The 19012-nt window shown below is 46.6% G+C and overlaps 1 protein-coding gene across 9 annotated transcripts in view; it reads left to right on the top strand.

Annotated features, from left to right (window-relative positions):
* Positions 1–14288, top strand: part of DNAAF8 (dynein axonemal assembly factor 8) — a 96602-nt gene extending 82314 nt beyond the window's left edge. For 6 of the 9 annotated variants that reach the window (XM_049791471.1, XM_049791470.1, XM_049791472.1 and 3 more), the window contains 6 exons: positions 247–341; positions 1850–1970; positions 4560–4777; positions 6380–6462; positions 10493–10562; positions 13711–14288. In XM_049791471.1, the coding sequence (XP_049647428.1) occupies positions 247–341; positions 1850–1970; positions 4560–4777; positions 6380–6462; positions 10493–10562; positions 13711–13788 (665 nt within the window). In that variant the 3' untranslated portion in view covers positions 13789–14288. Of the gene's footprint in view, positions 1–246; positions 342–1849; positions 1971–4559; positions 4930–6379; positions 6463–10492; positions 10563–13710 lie in introns of those variants that run through there. The other 3 variants (XR_007504543.1, XM_049791477.1, XM_049791478.1) reach the window with 3 other exon arrangements.
* The last annotated feature ends 4724 nt before the right edge of the window (positions 14289–19012 follow it).

The raw sequence follows: 19012 nt of genomic DNA, 5'->3' as shown, positions 1-19012 counted from the left end.
GGAGTCTTGTTTACATGAGGAAAAAGCTGAGTGATAATAGGACAGAATCAAAATACCAAGAAGGCAATGGAACAATTCTAAATATAATGGTTTTAAATGTTTGCTATTACTGTACAGAACAGCTGGCCTTTAAAGCAATTACTTCAGTAAGTTGCACATCATCAATCTCTCAGAAAGATGAGTGTGAGTCTAGAGAATGTTTAATTCATGGCCTGAGAGAATCTTCTCATTGTATTTATCTCTCAGGCTCCAAATCCTATCAAATAGCTGTCCGGGATATGAAGCTGTTTTTCCCAGAAGGACTGTGCTGCGCCGAGTGTCAGACATTAGAAGAGGAAGAGGTAGGATTCTGACCTTTCCTGAGAAGTATCCTGCTGTGTCAGAGCAATGGCTTTGGCCCTTATCCCATGACTTCTTTCCTATTATGCTTTAGATAATGCTTTTTTTGCTGTGTTTCACTAGCTGCCGAGTTTTCCTTCTCTTGTGAATGTTCCTACCACAATGTGCTAACTTTGTATTGAACCAGACAGTCTCGGTGGAAAAGTGCTTTTGTAGATATGTTTGTTTGGTAACCTGTGATGTAAATTCAGGAGGGCTCATACTTCAGTAGCAAAGTTCCCAGACAGAGTCAACATCACTTTGGAAGCAGGTTACAGGGAGGGATAACAATATCATCAATGATTGCTATGACACAGTTGGCCCACAGGCTGGGGGTTTTTACCATCTTTTCTCATGCAGCGTTCAGGAATGGAGATTAATTGGGACAGCTGATAAACGTAACTCGCTGGTTGCTGAATGTCTCCCACAGAGTCTGTACACATCCACATGCTCACAGCATGGAGCACTGCCCTATTTGTGTGACAAGGATGTTGTCCCTTGTGCCCTGTCAGCAAAGGTACCACCAGTCCACAGCAATGAGAAGGGTGGAGCTGTCTCATGTAAGACTTCTCATGCGGTAAAGTACAGGCAGTTTACAGAGCTGCTGGGTGCCTGCATCCTTCCCAGCCCACAGGTAGAGGCATAAAGACTTGGACTCTTACCTCTTGGTTTGCATTGTAGGCAGTGCCGAGAAGCCTTACCAGTACTGGTGTGGCCCACTCCTGCTCGTCTGGTCTTCACACTATGTAGCTGCTGGTCTCTGATTCAAACCACTGTAATTTGCCAATAGCTAAAATGAAACAATATGTCTTTCCTGTTCAACTAGTTTTGGATGTCATTTCCACTCTGATCATTTTCTTCTCAAAACCAGAGTTTGAAATGATTGGGTTATACTCAATGAAGATATGGAAATTTTTGAGCCTTGCTATGTCCACATGGCACAGAGGTGACCCCATCTGAGTTAGTCCAAGGAGATTAGCTCTGGAACTGCAAGCAGCCAGCCACATCTGTAGTATGCTTCACTAATGTGGATGCTTTCACTCTGCAACTCAGTCCAGAGCATTATGACTGCACTGTGCTGGGATGCATGGATGTGCCAGTTCAGAGAAAGAAGGGAGCTGCTACACATCCAGCTGTGGCACTGGATAAAGATGTCGCACACTCACAGTCCTTGAGTTTCTGGCCCTGGAAAGCTGGGAGCAGAGATCTTAGAAAGATGTCCGAATATAGGACCTTTAAAATGATGACAAGATGCTGTACTGAATTAAGCCACACTAAAAAAGAATGTGTGCAAAATGTTCTTGTATCTCTAGACAAGCAGGTGTTTTCTAGGCTGGCAATTACAGAAGTACACAACACCAACAAGAGCTTCACAGCTTGCCTGAATCAATACTTAAGAAGTGTTATCCTTCGTGATCAGGTAATGGTGTTCACATGACTTGCCTCTCTCTCCCTCCCTTCCCTCCTGCAGATCTATAACCTGAAACGTGACCCCATAGTCAGTTTGGAAATCAACAAGCAGCGCAGGATCATAAAATGTGAAACAGGAGGGCAACTCAATTTACTGGGCTCTGAACAACCATGCAATCTTGGTAAGGAAATGCGTAACTCTTGTTATAGATTGAGACTGTTATTGATTAATTGGACAGCAAGACAAACCATCTGGTGGCAGCAAGATTTGGTATTGATGTCCTTTCAGAAGGGAGAGACAACTCTGAGCTGCAAAGAACAGCTCCAGTGGAGTCCAGCCATTTAACTGTTTACCTACCAGGCCTTTCCACTGCCAGTGCTTTCATGGGTTTAAATATAGGGCTGTTCAGAAGTGCTGACCTTATCACCAGCAGAAGAACAAGCACTGTCAACACAGCTAGTGTAAGCAACAGTGCACATTTCTCTGCTGAACTTTTACAATGCATTTCAACACCAACTTGGCCACGGCGGTTTGCATGTCCATTCAAAGCCCGCCACAGGAGACGCGAAGGCACCATAGGGATGGGCGATTGTGAGACATTTTGTTCTGTGAGTAGATAAATAACAATTTATGCAGGGAGTGCTTCTGGCAGTATGGACATCTAACTCTCAGGAACTGGACTGAGAGCTCATTCAGTTCCCACTAGCTGCTGAACAGCTGCCAGCTCAAAATGACTTCCAGTTATTGCTGGTCTGACTTTGATTTGAAGTTGAAGCTTCAGCAAGCCTGTCAGTTACCTCAGATGCCTACAGTTTCTCTGGGTCTTTTCTGTTTATTTTACTTGATAGGCATGTATACAACACAGGCTGCGATGCAGCACCATTTATGTCAGGAGATATAACTAACACATGGGGATGCTTCCATGTTGGGATACTGTGGATTGATCCCAAGCCTTTATAAACAAGAATTGACCAGGTAAAGCATCCCTGTGGTGTTGACTGGGGAGCAAATGTGTTGGGAACCAGGTCATTCTTATTCCTGTAGCTTCAGTTCTGATGTGAATGGCAAGCAGGAGGGTGGGCAGCTGAGAAAAGGTTCCCGCGCTACACTTGATTGGTGCAGTTGTTAATTCCAGCGGTAAAACCACAAGATCGTTGTGCACTGGCAGAAGAATGTGATAAAAATGCTAGAGAATTACAGGCCATCACCTCCTACCTTAAACACTTACTGATACAGGACTTTTGGGCATTGACCCCATACCAGCAGGTGCATGAGACAGCACCTGTATGAGTGCAAGGAGGATTGTGGTAAGTCAAAGCCTTTACCTTAATGACAGCATAGGTGCTTGGTACTCACCAAGTCACTTTTGTGTAGGGCGTCTCTGAAGGAGGATTTTTCTTTCCCCTGTCTTACACTGGCTTTGGGCTATGCCCTGCACATGCTTCATGACCATTTCAAAAATCGCAAATCCTCAGGCAAGCTCCTCTTCTTATGTTGCACACTACTACATCAGAGACTGACTGCATGAAGGTTTAGGACTTAACTGATGCCGGCGGCAAGGAGTGAGGCCTATCTCGCAACATTACTGACATTCCCAAGCCATTGTATGAGTCCCAAAATGAGATCTTGGCAACTGTGAGTATGTTAACAGCAGCTTTTTTGAGATGACCAGGCTGTTCTGCATGTAGCTATCTGGCTTCATCTGGGTAGCAGCAGAGATGTGATCACATTGTTGTGTTTCTGTTGGGGTATCTCAGCTCAAGCTGTGTTCGGAGCACAAAGCTGCAGTGAGAGGAGACTTGCAGGTGTTCCCAGTCCAAAATATCCTGTGTTGCTATTGCTGACAGGCAGGGTATTTCCCTCATCAACTTACTGCACAGTGGGAAAGGATCAGGCCTATAGTACAGGTCTGCTGTGACTGAAGCACTTCTTGATTTTTAGAAGATATTTCAGAAAATAAAATGAAATTTAAAAAAAATAGCTTGTTGTGGAGAGACCTTAGGTATTCTGCAAGCTTTATACAGCCCCGTCCTGGGAGCAAATCTCAAAATGTGTGTCCCTAATTTCCTGCTGCAGGAGGATGTCTTTGCTCTGAAGATGTCTAAGCAGAGTAAAAAGGAAAACAGTGTACAACCCTGATGTGTTTGTGTCTCAGAAAATATATTTCAAAGAGTTACTGTCCTGGAAAAGCAAGTACACGTGATCTCTGAACTGTCAGGCACAATATAGTAAGTGCCTCCAGCAAGCCAGACACATCATTCACTTTATGGCCTCATCTTGAACACTAGAGGTAGCTCTTGCACACAAAGAAACCTCTCCTTTCAGCAAATAATTATCACAAAGCTGCTGCTTAATGGACGGACAGATTTATCATGAGGAAAATATGAAATACATTAAGTCTTATGTATGCTGATCAGAATTACGTTTTGGATTATAAAAGCAGCTGGATTAACAGATTTCTTTGCTTGGAAGAAATTAAATGGAATAGCATCTCCTGTAGCAAACCAGCAGTTGTCCTTGTCTGACTCCTGAAATGGGGTCACTACTGCTGTCTTGTGATCTCCAGATACGTACACATAGGCATACAGCATTTTGACAGTTCAGGATGAGCAATTGCATCTGTGAACATCCCAAACGATCTAGCAATGCCTGAGTGCCTCTGATCTTCCAGTTACTTGTCTGTGGCAGAGAAGAATTACTTAGAGGGCTAATGGTTATGAGGCGTAGATATAAAACAAGCATCTGTTGTGTTTTGATCTTTTCCCATCAGATCGGCCATTGCTTGATAACCTCTGCCAAACCACTTGCCTCGTATTGCCTGGGATAATCCTTCGGGGTTCAGAGCACCCACCTTATGTCGAACTGCTTGATCAGCTTATTGGCAAAGATTTCACAGTGACTGGAGTACGCCTCACTGTCCTGGATGCACCACAAGCTCACTGCATCTCTGAGACACTAAGCAGGGCAAAGAGCAGTGTTGCAGCAAAGGTATGAAACAGCTGGAGTCGTGCTTTGCTTCCTTTGCATAAAAGAAGAGCCTTTTAATGCCCTGCTGTGCTAAGATATCCAGGCTAGCTCTGAGCAAACTTGCTTTGGTAGCAGTATTAGCACAGCACTGCATCTGAGCTCTAATACTACTGGTAAGTAATGTGGTCATCGTGCCTCGCTTGCTAGTCCCTAACTTGTGTTCCTGTATCTCCACTAGCTCACTGACACCTAACCTTGACATCGTTATGTGTGAATGTATCCTTAATGTGAACGGCACATCCCCGTTAAACGTTTTATTCCATTCACCTATCAGTGCACAGTTGCTGCTATTATGTATGTTCTGCTGCTGTATCCTGTCTTGGTTTTCCACATAAATACAGTTTCTATTTCCCTTTCTGTAATCGCACCCCATTAATCCTCTTCTACAATGCTAAATAACCCTTCCACTTTTTGGACTGTGCCCTGGAGTCCTAGGCAGAGATTTCATTTCGCTTCTCGTTTAGCTGGTGCTGACAGCTCAAGCCGCAGTCCAGCATGGGGTTTGAGCAAGTGCTTACGGGGCTTAAGCATCAGATATGCTTCTGGGGTGAGGAGATACTCTGCTGATGTAAAGCAATGTATCTGGCCCAGAATGTTTTTCTCTTTGCACTTGGTGTAGGAGAAGTCCACCATTTCAGGAACCTTACTAGGGCAAAGCAGTAAGGTAGAATGTGCAAGAAAGTGCTGTCAGAAGCCCAGAGTAAACAAGGGGGGAAGCTACTTATATTGGAAGTAGCAATCAACAAAGGGCTGTCAGAGACACCCAGCAGTCCCTCTGAAAAAAGACAGACAAACATTTGTGCTTCCAGCCTTTCAGTTATAAGTCTTAGGTGTTATCTGTAATAAGAACAGGTAAGATCTTTTGAGGTTGTGATTTTTTTTAAACTGACAGCATCCCTTTGAAGTACATCTGTATAGAATAGCAATTACATCTAGCATCCAATTAGTCTAAGCACTACTTTCTTCTCCTGTGGTTCCCCTGAGGATGCCAGCCCTCTGCACACGGGAATGTGCGCAGCTCTCTAGGAAGGACAAAGCGAATCAGCATGTGGGAAGGAGAGCCATGGCAGCAGCACTGCTTTCCTGGTGATGGAAGAACTTCCTCCTGTCAGAGACTAATTACTCTGGGCAGAGCTGGCATGTTTCCAGAAGGGTCTGGCACTGCTGAGCCGAAGGTGAACATTACAGCATTTGCTTTTCCTTGCCAGAAGGGAGATGGGCTCCTTCAAGTAATAAGTGTTTCTGCTACAATATCTCAACATTTACTGTCATCTCCATATTCCTGCTTCCAGCACACTTAGTGACTGAATAACACACCTAAGTAACCTGCTTATTTTCACTCTGAGAGAAGGGAACAGGAATAATAGTATGCCATAGGTGCAGGATAACTAACAGTTCAGACATGATACTCTTTCTATTTGAAAGAGTCTGTTGCTTTGTGACTTTCATCCCCTCACACAGCACACAAGCAGTTATCTGTGCTGTCAGCGGTTCATCAGTAAGGCTTACAGACTTATTTAAGTGGATAGCAACACCAAAGCTCTGTTCTTCCCTCTCTTGTAGTCCCTCTTAATGGATGGTTTGTGTCTGGTGCTAGCAGCACAGCGAGACAATGCGGTCATTTGCTTCGACTCCCTGCTGGACAGGTAAGTGAGGACAATATCACTTTAACAGCAGTGTTTCAACCCCCTGCTAAAGAGCTTGTGATCTGAAGGAGGGCAGCTGACTTTCTTCTCTGTAATTCAGTTCCAGTTCAAACTCCCATGAGGTCAGGTGCCACTCAAACGCAACCCATTCTTCCTAAGTTATGTTGTTGTTAATGGGTCAATACCTAAGAGTGTTCCCCAGTTTCGAAGTCATGTGTCCTATACCCAGGACCTTAAATACTGAGTTGTGGTGTTTGTTAAAGACTTGGAGTGTCTGTGAGGCTTAGCAGCATGGTTCCACAAATACAGGGGTTTCTCTGAAATTAGGGCTCACATTGGGAATAGACCTGCTGAATCAATAAAATTCCTAGGAGAAATATCTTAGCAGATTCTATGTTTGCTATGAAAAAAAGACTTAAAATAACAACAGAAAGCAAAATTAAAAATTAGCCTTTTAAATAAATCACCAGAAATGCTGGGTAGAGGATGTCTAAGCCTGATAAAACAAACAGAACCCCTCTACAGGGACTGATTAGTGAAATAGAATGATTATCAGGCCAATTAACCCACTGTTCCCCAGAGGGAAAGTTTCCTTGCACAGGGGCTGGTATTTGGCAATGCGATGTATAGTTCCTGCACAGGGTTTCCTCGGGAAAAGGAAGCCAAGAGAATCTTTTTTCTGACACGTTCAGTATAGAGCAGTCCATCAGCCACACCAATAAGACTGTTGTGACTTTGGCTGTACCATTTGGAGGACTTCCAGATAACACTGTCAATGGGACAGGAATAAGGAATTCAAGGATGCTGGAGATTACAAACATCAAAGGGATCAAATCTGAATATCCAATCTGGTAGACACCTTGGAGTTCCCATACTTTGGTGAAATGTTACGATGCTCAGTCACAAGGCCACACCTGGGAAGAACAGTTGGAACAAATTTCATCGGTAACTTTTCAGAAATGTTTTTAAGCTAATTACAAAATTCAGACATTGCTCCCATTGAGTTAAAATTGCACCCTTAGGAGCCACATCCCAGACCGTTCACCCGGCAAGGTATAGCACTAAGGGGAAGGAAAGAGCAAGTTACTGAAGACCTTTCTAGTGAGTTTTGACCCACTCTTTCCCTGTTTACAGGAAAAAAGTAAGCTGTTGGGAACCCCAGAAATCACTGCTGAAGGTAGTTTTGGGAGAGTGGCTGTCAGCTCTGCTGACAATACAAGATCCCCACCTCTTTATTTTCCCCAGGCTTTTGCTCATCAGTGATGGGTGCTGCATAACAAGATCAGCTGCAAACAGTGCTTCCATCTTCTGTAGGCTTAACTTGATATATTTTAAGATTGCCAGTCGCAAGGCAGCACCCCCAGAGCAAACCTTGCAGTGGCTTCTCACTGCTGTTCACAGTGAGCTGAGGGGCTGAGAAGGAAGTGGGGAGGAATGGGTGCCAGTCTCAGCTGCATCTTTCACCCCTCATCCCGGTCTGTCCCAGTATGGCTGTCTGTACAAAGGATAAACTTCCTTGCCGAACTGCAAAATACATGTGCATAAATTATGGCTGTTAGGGGGCACTCCCAAATGGCAAGATCCACTCTGCCTCTTACCCTAGTGCCAGAAGTAGTGATCATGTAGCCATTTAAAAGCAGCTCTACAAAAAAAAATTTGCCTTCATGATCAATGATGCTTGTGAAAGGGAGGGGCAGCAAGGTGTGCCCAAGGATGGGGAGGAGGGGAGGCAGTGATCTGGTGGTAGATCAACTTTAGCCAACAGTAAACTCATACCTGTATTGTATCATAAGCCATCATATTGTTTAAAATCAACTTTGCAAATGTCTTTGAAAACCCAGCCTGACTTAACTAGTGTCTCATAAGGACACTTCATGCTAAGACATCTTCATTGCCTAGTTTATAAACATTTCAAAATAACATCTGAGGTTAATTGCACTTATGACTCCATCAGCAGGAGCCACGTGACCTTTCTTGTACTGAGTAAATCACTGTATATTTATTTCACTCTTACTGCCACGGCCCAAGATTCCAATACCTGCACAGGTTGTGGCCTGCATTTCAGTTACATTGCTGAAGCACCATGGTGTAAGAGATTATTTTACGGCCCTGGGAGTTGATTCACAGCTGAGCCACATTACTTAGGCTTTGTGCCACGGGGAGGAAAGTTGCCATCTGTATGGAAGCCTGGGATATGATGTCAGAGATGGGCTGTGATAAGGAGGAGGAATCAGGTGTTGAGAGGAACAATGCAGGCTTTGCTAGTATAACTGTTCATAGTTCAGAGCCTATTAAAGCTTTCCTAAGCCAGCTCTAGCAGTGGTACATCAAGCAGAGACATTCAATCACTGGAGGATGTGCTGTGCAGAGCAGTTGCCTTGAAGACAGACACAGACCCTCATAACTGTGCAGTGGTTATTGTTCAGCAGCAGCGGTGCCCACTCTCTCTGTTCTCTGGACATACATGAAGGCATTATTTCTGCACCAAAGGGCAGGAAGAACAGAGACAAGGACAAAATTTATGCAGGTGGGGGCACAAAAGCAGCCTGTGAGTTTGATTGACTGCCAAGAGTGGAGCCAAAGTAGGAATCTGGGAGAATCTAGGAGGGTGCCAAGGGTAACTCACAGGGCAGAGTGAAGTAAGTGTTTGGAAGAGGTGAGGGGAAGCTGAAGCACAGCCTAAGAGCAATGGGGACTGGGGGGAGAATCCAGAGAAGGAAGTGACACAATCCTATCCTCAGACAAGGAAAAATTACGTGAGACTTACCATTCTTGTTCTGTCAGCATCTGGCTGCCTGGATCTCTAGTATAAAACATTTGAAGTTTCCCTGTCATAACTTGTTTTTGCAGCCAGATTTCCGAGCTGCAGGGTGGCAGAGGGAAGAATTTACAAGTAGATTGGAAGCAACTCCTGGAAGAAAGGCATGCTCTGCTTTTTATGCATGACAAACTAGATCCAGCTGCCTTAATAGGTGGTACTGATTTAATAGTGATTACTCCTGTATGATTATTTGAGCTTTTAAAAGGTAATTTCAGATGCCCATAAGATTGCTAGGACCTAACTATATTGTGCACAGTCTTTAGGAATTCACCTAGTTAACATTGTACTGAACTCAGTAAGCAGCATTCAACTAAAGCAGGCTGAAAACCTAGCTGCATCAGAAGAAAATTGGAGTCTAAACTAGGCCTTACACCTTCCTAGTTTCAGACAATGTAGTGCAATCAGAACAAAAGTCAAGTGTTAAGGAACTTAGCTGGATCTTATTCTCTCTGATGAAACATTCTTACCAAGTGTTAATTGCTGTTAGCGGGGAGTGATGTTATCCCTATAGGAAGCTCATCTCTGGGAGCTTTGGAGGAAAAAGAAGTGTAGAAATAAAAAAAATGAACACATGAGATGTAAAATCTTGGAGCTGTTGAAAACCACTGAAGGGAAAACTGTTGCCAAGCACAATACCTGGATATGGTGGCAGGGAGGTGGGAGTGATTTCCAAAGCCTCTGGAGAGTTTTCAAGCCTAAGACTCTGAGTGTGCTTAAAGTCAGTTTAAAAGGCAATTTTGAAATTTGTATCTTGCCTTTTAATTTCTCTTTAATATGTCTTGTGGTCAGGTCATGTGTGGCTTGAGGTGGACCAGAGCAAAACAAGAATTAGTGAAGTAGACCCTGTTGCTGAAGGCAGCTTAGAAAGTCCTGGGTTTTGGGGAAAACACAGAGATTGCCTTTGTTGAGAAAAAGACCCTTACACAAAGCTAACTATCTATGTTTATGTGTATTTCCCACTGCCCCAGAGACCCCATTATGCAACAGGTCATTACTGTTTGTTTGAAAGCTTATATTTTAAGAATCAAAATCCATTTATACAAAGCTTTGTAAAACCCAGGATTTATCTGTGTAAAGAAGTTCTGTAACAGATGCACATGGCCAGACCTGCTGGCACAGAGCATAGTCCTCCTCAAAGCTAGGTCATCTGCAGTCTGTGACAGCTTAGATGGAAAAGTAACACTGGCTTCTGTTTTTCTTTACCCCCAGTGTCTGTTGGCAGAAGCAGTCAGTCCTGGACACTGCGCAGCATCTCCTTTACCCCCAAAATGAGAATCAGGCAAGTAGAGAAGTTTATGGTACAGATATGTGTCCTTTGTGCCCCTGTGGTGAATGAAACTTGGCAAAATTGGTTGAATTTTAGAAGAAAATTTTAATTTGTGTGAGGTGGAGGTGGTGCCTCATCACAGCCCCAAGCCTCGGCTTATACTGAGAGCCCAGCACATGGTGGAAGGTGGCACCAAAACCCTGTCAAACTGTCTTCCACATTACAGCAGTGGCACTATTTTGAATCAAAATATTTGGAGACTTTGATAAAGATTCAATATTTTCCATAGATGTCAGTTACTTTTTATGAAGAATCAACACTTAGCAAGATATCAGTGATACTTGTCAATAATTAGTGACAGGAAATGTTCATTCAGCCTTATTGCTGAGCTGGCACATCTCCTATGTTCGGGAAGTTATGTTTCAGAAGCCCAAATCCAAAGGGAAGAGGAGAAATTAAGCCATTAGCCATTCCAGGGATGGGCTAACTGAATATTGTCTCAGTAGTTCATCCGAAGAAAGGAAACACTAAGCTTCAGACATTGTGGGCAGCTAATGGGAATAAACTGCATAAATACCTTAAAAACTCTGGCTGTAATCATCAAAGTTTAGTACAAAACAAATGAGAGATTTGGATAGAGGAGGCAGTGCCTGAAGAGTTAGGACTAGGAGGTATAAAAGAATTGGGGAGAATGAGAAATGGTAGCAAGTGGACAAGCCTTTCCTCTGGATCCCTTTTGCTTCCCCCAAAAACCCAGCAGGGGAGCAAGATGTGTTTGTAACCTCATGTAACAGATCAGAGCTGCTGCCTGCAGTACTAGTGCTCTAAGGATTGAGCCTTAAAAGACACAGAACCCTCTTTGAAGTCTGTGTTCCTGCTTTTAATACAGGCAAAACTACTCCAAACTTCCCAAAAGTTGTACAGCTGCTGTTTGCAGCAGCTTTCCCTAAGGCACAGTAAAATGCTCCCTGGGCATAGCTGGAATTGTACACGCTGCAGTGCCTGGGAAGGTTTGCCTGCACAGCTCTGCGATAGCTGCAAGCCTGTCATAGCACAGCGCTTACTGCTGCCAGGGTGCCAGGCTGTTGCCAAGTAATGTGACAGGGCAGCAAGTCCAGGCTGTCTTCTGATTTGCTTTGAAAAGGACATTGCACATCTCTGGCTGACATAAAATCCCTTCTGCTTCATGGCTATGGGGAATCAGCCTATCAGAAAGAGGCTTACAGTACTTTCTGTGATAGATAAGAGAAAAAGCAAATATGCTCAGCCTTTCTCCCTGCTTCTGGCAGCTTGGGCCACTGAATCAAATCCCTCTGGCACTGGTGGAAGCAGGGGCTACTCACAGCAGTTCAGAGTTCAGACCATGAGTCTAGTTCTGGCATAGTGGTGGGTACAGCGCTTCTCATTGTGGGTTACAAAAAGCACAGCAGCAAGTAATGTTTATTTTCAAATGGGCCTTTTACTCCAAAGTTCAGGGTAGGTTTAGAAAACACAGAGTGAGATATGAGGAGCAAGCTCACCACTGAATGACTGTACCTCAAAGGATGTCCCTAGAAATGATGTTTGATCCTCTGATCTCTTGCTAATGAGTTTATGAAATGTCAGCTAGGCTTTCCAGGTCAAAGCTAATGAGCAACAACATGATATCAGGCAAAGTTCAGGAGGGTTAAATGAACGTGGATTTCAAATCTTTGTGGTTTGAGCAGAGCTGCAGCATTTACTGGTGGAGTTGAGCCATGGAAGTGAACAGGAATTTCATACTTGCTCCCTGTGTGGTTTGGGACTAGGCAATAGGATGAGAAATCAGCTTTCCAAATGTGGACTATTTCAGTGCTGACATCCATGTCTGGGGTAGTTGTCTTGCCTCCTGCAGTCACTGAGAGAAGCAAGCATTTCCATAGTATTTTTCACCTGTCCTGTTTAAAACATCTGCCTTAGAAGCAGATGAATTCATGCTTTGGAAGTTCCTTATTCTCACGCAGTGACACTGCAGATGTCTGCTCCCCATGCAGGCTTATCTTGGGCACACACAGACCAGCTCACATCTGGAAGAGACAGAGCCATGTTTTCTTGGTGCTACCATTAGGGGCTGTGAACTTCCAGTGGATCTCTGTGAGGCGGTCCCAGATGTCCCTGCACCTGGTCCATACCCAAGCTGGAACCTCCCCAGCAATAAGAGAGTTGTCAGGGAGTGCAGTGCTCAGCCTCAGGTCTGGGATGTGTGTGGCTGAACACTTTCTCCTCATGCGCAGCTCTGTGCCATGGCTGGAATGAGATCGTGAGGCTGGGGTGGCCATCCCTCAGTGACAGTGCAGGACGTCACTGACCTGCCACCATTAGCATGTCAGAGCAGGGAGACCGCAGGGTCTCTGCACAGCTGTTCCTCAGTAAGAGCCCACAGATGTGCAGCCCATCCTCCACTGGCAGGCAGCACTAATCCCTCCACTCTGCCTGGAGCCCTGAAGCTGTTGCCAGCAGCCACAATGGCTGCTCCAGCATCTTCCTCCCTGCAGAGACAACTAAAACCTGGGACTGGAGCAGAGCAACACAGGGAAAACACATCCCAGCCACTCTTGGCATGATCCTTAGCCCCTCAGCAGCAGGCAGAAGGGCTGGAGTCCTATGAAAGAGACCTAAAAACCTATGAGGAGAGGCAGAGTGCTGGCAGGAGGAGGGCCCCAAGGACTGTATGGGGCGGGCTGTCAGCACAGCACTTATGATGCTTTAGGGGAACATGGTGTTCATTAGCACAGTCAGAATTACAGACTGGTCCTGAAGCCCTTGGTGCTGAGCTGGCTTCTCCATCTCTGAAGCAGCCATGCCAAAGAGCTGCGTAGGGGCAAGGTTTGGGAAGGAGAGGCAGAGCAGCCAGGGGAGGAAGTTAGATTTCCCACTTGGCACTTTGCATATTGTTGGTTTTCTTCAGTTTCTTGAAAATGTGAATCTTGAGAATGGCCAAACAGCGGTCACAACTAGTAGACATTTCCCTGCTATGGGACACTCACAGCCACCTCTGTGCTGGGATTAATTCAACCTGGTAAACATCCTCACGATACTGCCTGCCTGTAGCAAGCACAAGAAACCTACCTCTGAAAAGAAGTTTCTTTGCAATGCACAGAAATCAGAGCTCTCCCCAACCCCTTCCTTCTTTTCTCCCCAGGCTGAAGAGCTGCTCTGTTGCCTTTTTGACTCCCTGACATCTGAAAGCATCCACCGAATTGAATCCCAGGATTGCTAGCCAAGATGGTCAAGGCCCCCAAGCAGCCCGTGGGCAAATGCCACTGTGGGTACTATGCAGATGGACACACAGGGAACTCCCAGCCTCTAAGACCACTAATACTTGTTTGTCATTAAAACATAAAGTCTGAAGTATGGTATTAGCATCACTAAGATAAATGAGAGCAGTGGGAGGAAGGATTAGTGCCCAAGAACAAATCCTCCTGAACCGTAGCTGTGGTTTCTAGTGGAATGCATTCAGAGACAATCTGCTTGTGTTCATGGAGCAAGGTTTGAAGCATTCCTCTGACTGGGAAAAACTCAGGAAATAAAGTTAATACAGGGGTAGGTGTTCACTGCTGTCTTTCTCTCAGGTGCTTGGAGACTCCATCTTCCACAGGCCTCAAAGACATTATGGAGAGACTCCATTTTCTGCTGCTACTGTGTTCTTTGAACTGAAGACAAAACCACAGTAAATAAAATGGAAATAGTCTGAAGGAAGGTTGGATCCCTGGAGAGTTCAATACACCAGGTAGAGCCCTTGAATAAAGATGAAAAGCTGGACAGCTTAATGTTCACTTCCCTCTGCTCCAGCAACCTTGTTATCAACCTTGTCCCTGCCCAGCCCCAGCTTACTGCCCTCCCATGGGCACACAGCCTTGCCTTTTGTTCCTCCTCCTACAGCAGCTGCTGATCCTAGAAGGATTCCTCCTCAGATGAGTCCTTTCTATGAGCTCTCTGGCAAGGAAGCTGGTGTTAATACAAGGGTCCTCAGTCTTCCTGGGATCCACTGGGGAAATTCATGTCCTTTAGGGAAGACTCTTCTCAGTGCAGGAGGCCTCATGTCCCTATCTGTCCTGCTAAGGCAGAGACTTGGATGAGCGCATGCATCTAGTTCCAGACATCATAGATGTAGCAAGAACAGTCCCTGTGCATTCTCCAAGTGGTATTAAGGCAGACCAGCGTGCAGCTGCCTGGCCAGCCCACCTCTGGGTGCTACTGGCAGGGTGAACCCCTTCTGTGCACAGCCTTTCCCTCCGTGAGAGCCTGGTATGAGTCCTCCTCCTCCCCAGCCGTTGGCTCACACAAACTGTGAGAACACAACACCTCTGAGATCTCTCTCCCCTTTCAGACTAGGCTGAAAGTGTCCAGGAAGTCCAAAAGCTGTTAGAGGTTTGGCCCTGCAAGCTCTCCTTCCTCAGCTGGTAATAGTCCTAACACAGTCTCTCCCCTTCTCTAAGCTACCTTGAAACAGCAAAAAGAGATTTTTGTGGCCAGCTGGGTGAAGGGGGAACACGGACAGGGGCCCTGCCCTGCCCTCACACAGCAGTTTGGTGTCAGAACTTGGAAGTACCCTCCAAAGCTCTGCTCCCTGGCACCGTTCTGCCTGGACAGGCTGTTTGGGCTTTATGGTTGGACCAAACATCTGAAGAGAAGCTCCAGAAACACGTGCCCATGAGGGAAGCAGGCAGCTGCCCTGGTCCCCTGGGAGGATGGGGTCCCGGGAGTCAGCGTGACAGAAAAGGCTGCTCTGCTCCTGCAGCTAAGTAGGCCATTTCCTGCACTCCAGGCGCATTTCTGTCATGCTTGTAAGCCATGTACAGCTTTGAAACAAATGAAAATTAAAAAGATCCACCCCCAGCACTTGGGGAATGTAATCTGAAAAAGGAATGCGTTGGAATAAAATGCAGCCAGATAGCAGCTGAAAGACAAGGCCTGCAGAGCTACGTGCAAGAAAGGGGCATGTGGGGCCAGCAGCAGCCCTGCACCCAGCCAGCATAGTGGCATACGGGCCAGCAGCTCCACGTCTGACTCACCTGGGCCCTCAGACCTGTGAAAAATGGGGTCACAGGGCGCTGGACATGACGAGGTGATGCTCTGGTTACTGGCAGCAGTCAACCTGGGGAGATGACATCCCGTTTGGACACCCCTGGTGCCATCCAGGCTTGCCAGCGGGCAGGAGCTCTCTGAGCTTCACAGTAGGAATTGAGACAATGACTCTTAACTCACCATGTAATAAACCAGGGCCTGGCACAAAAAGCACCCCGTACCACATCCTCATCCAGAATGCCCCACTGCTGAGGCTTGTTCTTTGTGAGCCTCCATCCACCAACACGCAAAGACCCCTGCCTCAGTTTCCCATCTATGAAATAGAGGTAACAGCTCTGCCATGTCCCCCAGGCACACCAGCAACATCATAAAAATGGGGCAGCACCCAGATATTTTTGAGAGGCTGCTGCAGTGTCTTCAATTCCTATTTTAAAGCCCAGCTAATTAGTCTCAGTGCAACAAACTAGCACGCCCTGCACTGAGCAGGGGAAAGCATCATCCTCTGATATTTCCAAAATGCCAGGATTCCATAAATAACCTTGCCAGCCTTTCCTCCCAAAGCACCCCACTCCTCTCCAGAGAGCTGACAACCAGGAGCACCACAGACCCTGCAGAAACCAATCCCGTCACCCCGCCACCAGCTCCAGCTCCGTCAAAGGGAACTGCGTCTCATGCTGTTTTTCCCTGCAAACTGCCACAAGGCAGCCAGGATTAGCTAATCAGAGCTGAGGAGCAAATTAATGATTGCTAGAAGTAGGAGAAAGGCAGATTTGATCGGAGATTGCCAGCTTTGCAGCTGGCTCCTACTTGCAAACAATTCATTTAGATTATGAAAGCAAAAAATTGAGTGCAAAACCCCCTAGATTGTTTGCTTCCTAGAGAAAGAAAAGAAAAGAAATGGAATTTAGATTAAAAATTATGCAGAATAGTATTAATTCCCCACCCTCTTGTGCCTCCCCTCTTGCTGGAAAACCAGAGCTAATCAGAATTTAGCATTGTTCTGCTGCCGGTGTCAGAGCTACCTCAATGGAGGAGAGATAAAATACAGTAGGTGGCATTTTTTGTTAACTCCTTAGGGTCCTGCGGTAAGAAAGATGGGAGCGCAGCACAGGGTGCCAATCTCCCATTTTCCCGGCGTTCTCAGGCCCGATCATCATCTCTCTTCAACAGGCAAGTGCCTCGGGGTGCAGAGCAGCTCCCCATCCCGTGCAGAGCTCATCGCTGAGCCCCAGTGCTGCTGGGTGCAGGCATGTATTTATTCACCACACGGAGGGCTCGGTAGCTCTCACGTGAGCCCTTCGCTCTGCCTTAGAGCAAATTGGTGTCCCAAGGGATGCAGAGGTGCTGGGTGCTCTTCCCTATCACGAGCATGGGCAGACAGCCATGCTCACGTTATAGCTTTCTAGCTCACTGTGTTCTCCTTTGTGCCAAGGACAGATTTAACTAATTATCAATTAGGCCTAGAAATCGCTACCTGGCTGCCGCCAGCAGCAGCGGGACACTGATATCAAGCCAGGTAAGCAGAGGAGGACTGTAATGGTTCCCTTATCAGCACTGAGCGAGGCACGCGCACGTGACCTTGCGATTCACAGGTGGAGGAGCTGAACTGGCAGCTGATCCGCTCTCCTACTCCGCTCTACTGGGGAGCTGCAAGAGCAGCTCATCTCCGGTGAGCATGCACCGGCTGTGCCCTTCCTTCTCCAGGCAGCCCTAGCTCAGGGTCAGCGTCCAGCAGCTGCTGGGAGAGGTGGGTGACATCTCTCTCTGCTGACCCTCTTTCAGCCACGAGTGCAGACTCATTAGCTGCTCAGAGGTTTTGCAGCCTGCCCAAACTGACCACCACCACCACCCTCCCCCACCCCCCAAATTCAAATGACAAGGAAAAATCCAAACTAAAATTAATCACCTCAGAGCAAAACTTGTGGGCATGTCACTTTGATGTTCCCCATCAACCTTATTTCTGCTGTATTAAGCAGATTTGAAAACACCTGACACCTGGAATTGAAACAACCCCCTACACCAACATGTGGATTTGATTTGGGCCAGAATAGTTCTTTTTTTTTTTTCTTTCTCCTTCTTAACATTTACATTCACCCCCAAAAATTGTTTCTGCTCCAGTCCCATGCACATGAAACCTGCTGAGCACTGGGGATGTCTCACATCACTGCTCAGACCTGCCAGCTTGAAAATCACTGCACAGCAAACTGGATTTACAGCCCTCCCTGTGAACTGCATAGTCATGGCCTAGAAATTGGGCGCTGGTTTTCATCTCCAGAGGCCCACGGCTGGTTCAGGAAGCAGGAGGAGCTGATGGACCTGCTGGAGCTGTCCCTGGATCGCCCATCCTCACCGGGCTGGATGATCTTGGCCCGCACACTTCCCATGCTCACAAATATTTGCCTTGCTCTAGCTGGCATAGCTGTAAGCACCTCTCTCTTGGCCAAGAGCTGCCACTGTTGGATTTCCAGGTGTCTCTGCATCTAGAGGGCTTGCTGGACCACCACACAAGAAACCTGGCCATGGTGGAGAGCTGAAATGCTTCAGGCATTAGTGAGGCCAGCGTCCAGGATAAGGATAGGGCAAATCATGCCTGACAAATTCGGTGGCCTTCTACAATGGGGTTACAGCGTTGGTGGATGAGGGAAGAGCAACTGACATCATCTACCTGGACTTGTGCAAAGCATTTGACACTGTTCCGCGTGACATCCTTGTCTCTAAAATGGAGAGACATGGGTTTGACAGATGGACCACTCAGTGGATGAGGAATCGGCTGGATGGTCGCCCTCAAAGAGTTGCAGTCAACAGCTTGATGTCTGAGTGGAGACCAGTGACGAGCAGCATTCCTCAGGGATCGGTATTGGGACTGGTGCTCTTTAACATCTTTGTCAGTGACATGGACAGTGGGACTGAGTGCACCCTCAGCCAGTTGCCAACGACACCAAGCTGTGTGATATGGTCAACACACTGGAGGGAAGGGATGCCATCCAGAGGGACCTTGACAGGCTTGAGAGGTGGGCCCACATGAACATCATGAAGTTCATCAAGGCCAAGTGGAAGGTCCTGCACATGGGACGGGGCAATCCCAAGCACAAATACAGCCTGGATTGAGAGCAGCCTTGCAGAGAAGGACTTGGGGGTGTTGGTGGATGAAAAACTGAATATGCGCCGGCAGTGCGCACTCGCAGCCCAAAAAGCCAACCATGTCCTGGGCTGCATCAGAAGCAGTGTGACCAGCAGGTTGAGGGAGGTGATTCTCCCCCTCTGCCCACTCTGGCGAGACCCCCCCTGGAGTACTGTGTTCAGCTCTGAGGCCCCCAACATAAGAAGGAGATGGACCTGTTGGAGCGAGTCCAGAGGAGGGTCACGAAGGCGATCAGAGGGCTGGAGCACCTCTCCTATGAGGACAGGCTGAGAGA

Source organism: Accipiter gentilis, chromosome 33 (assembly GCF_929443795.1).
Source record: "Accipiter gentilis chromosome 33, bAccGen1.1, whole genome shotgun sequence".
Lineage (NCBI taxonomy): Eukaryota > Metazoa > Chordata > Aves > Accipitriformes > Accipitridae > Astur > Astur gentilis.
Note: the sequence above shows the minus strand (reverse complement) of the source record. Positions and strands in the feature narration are given on the sequence as shown.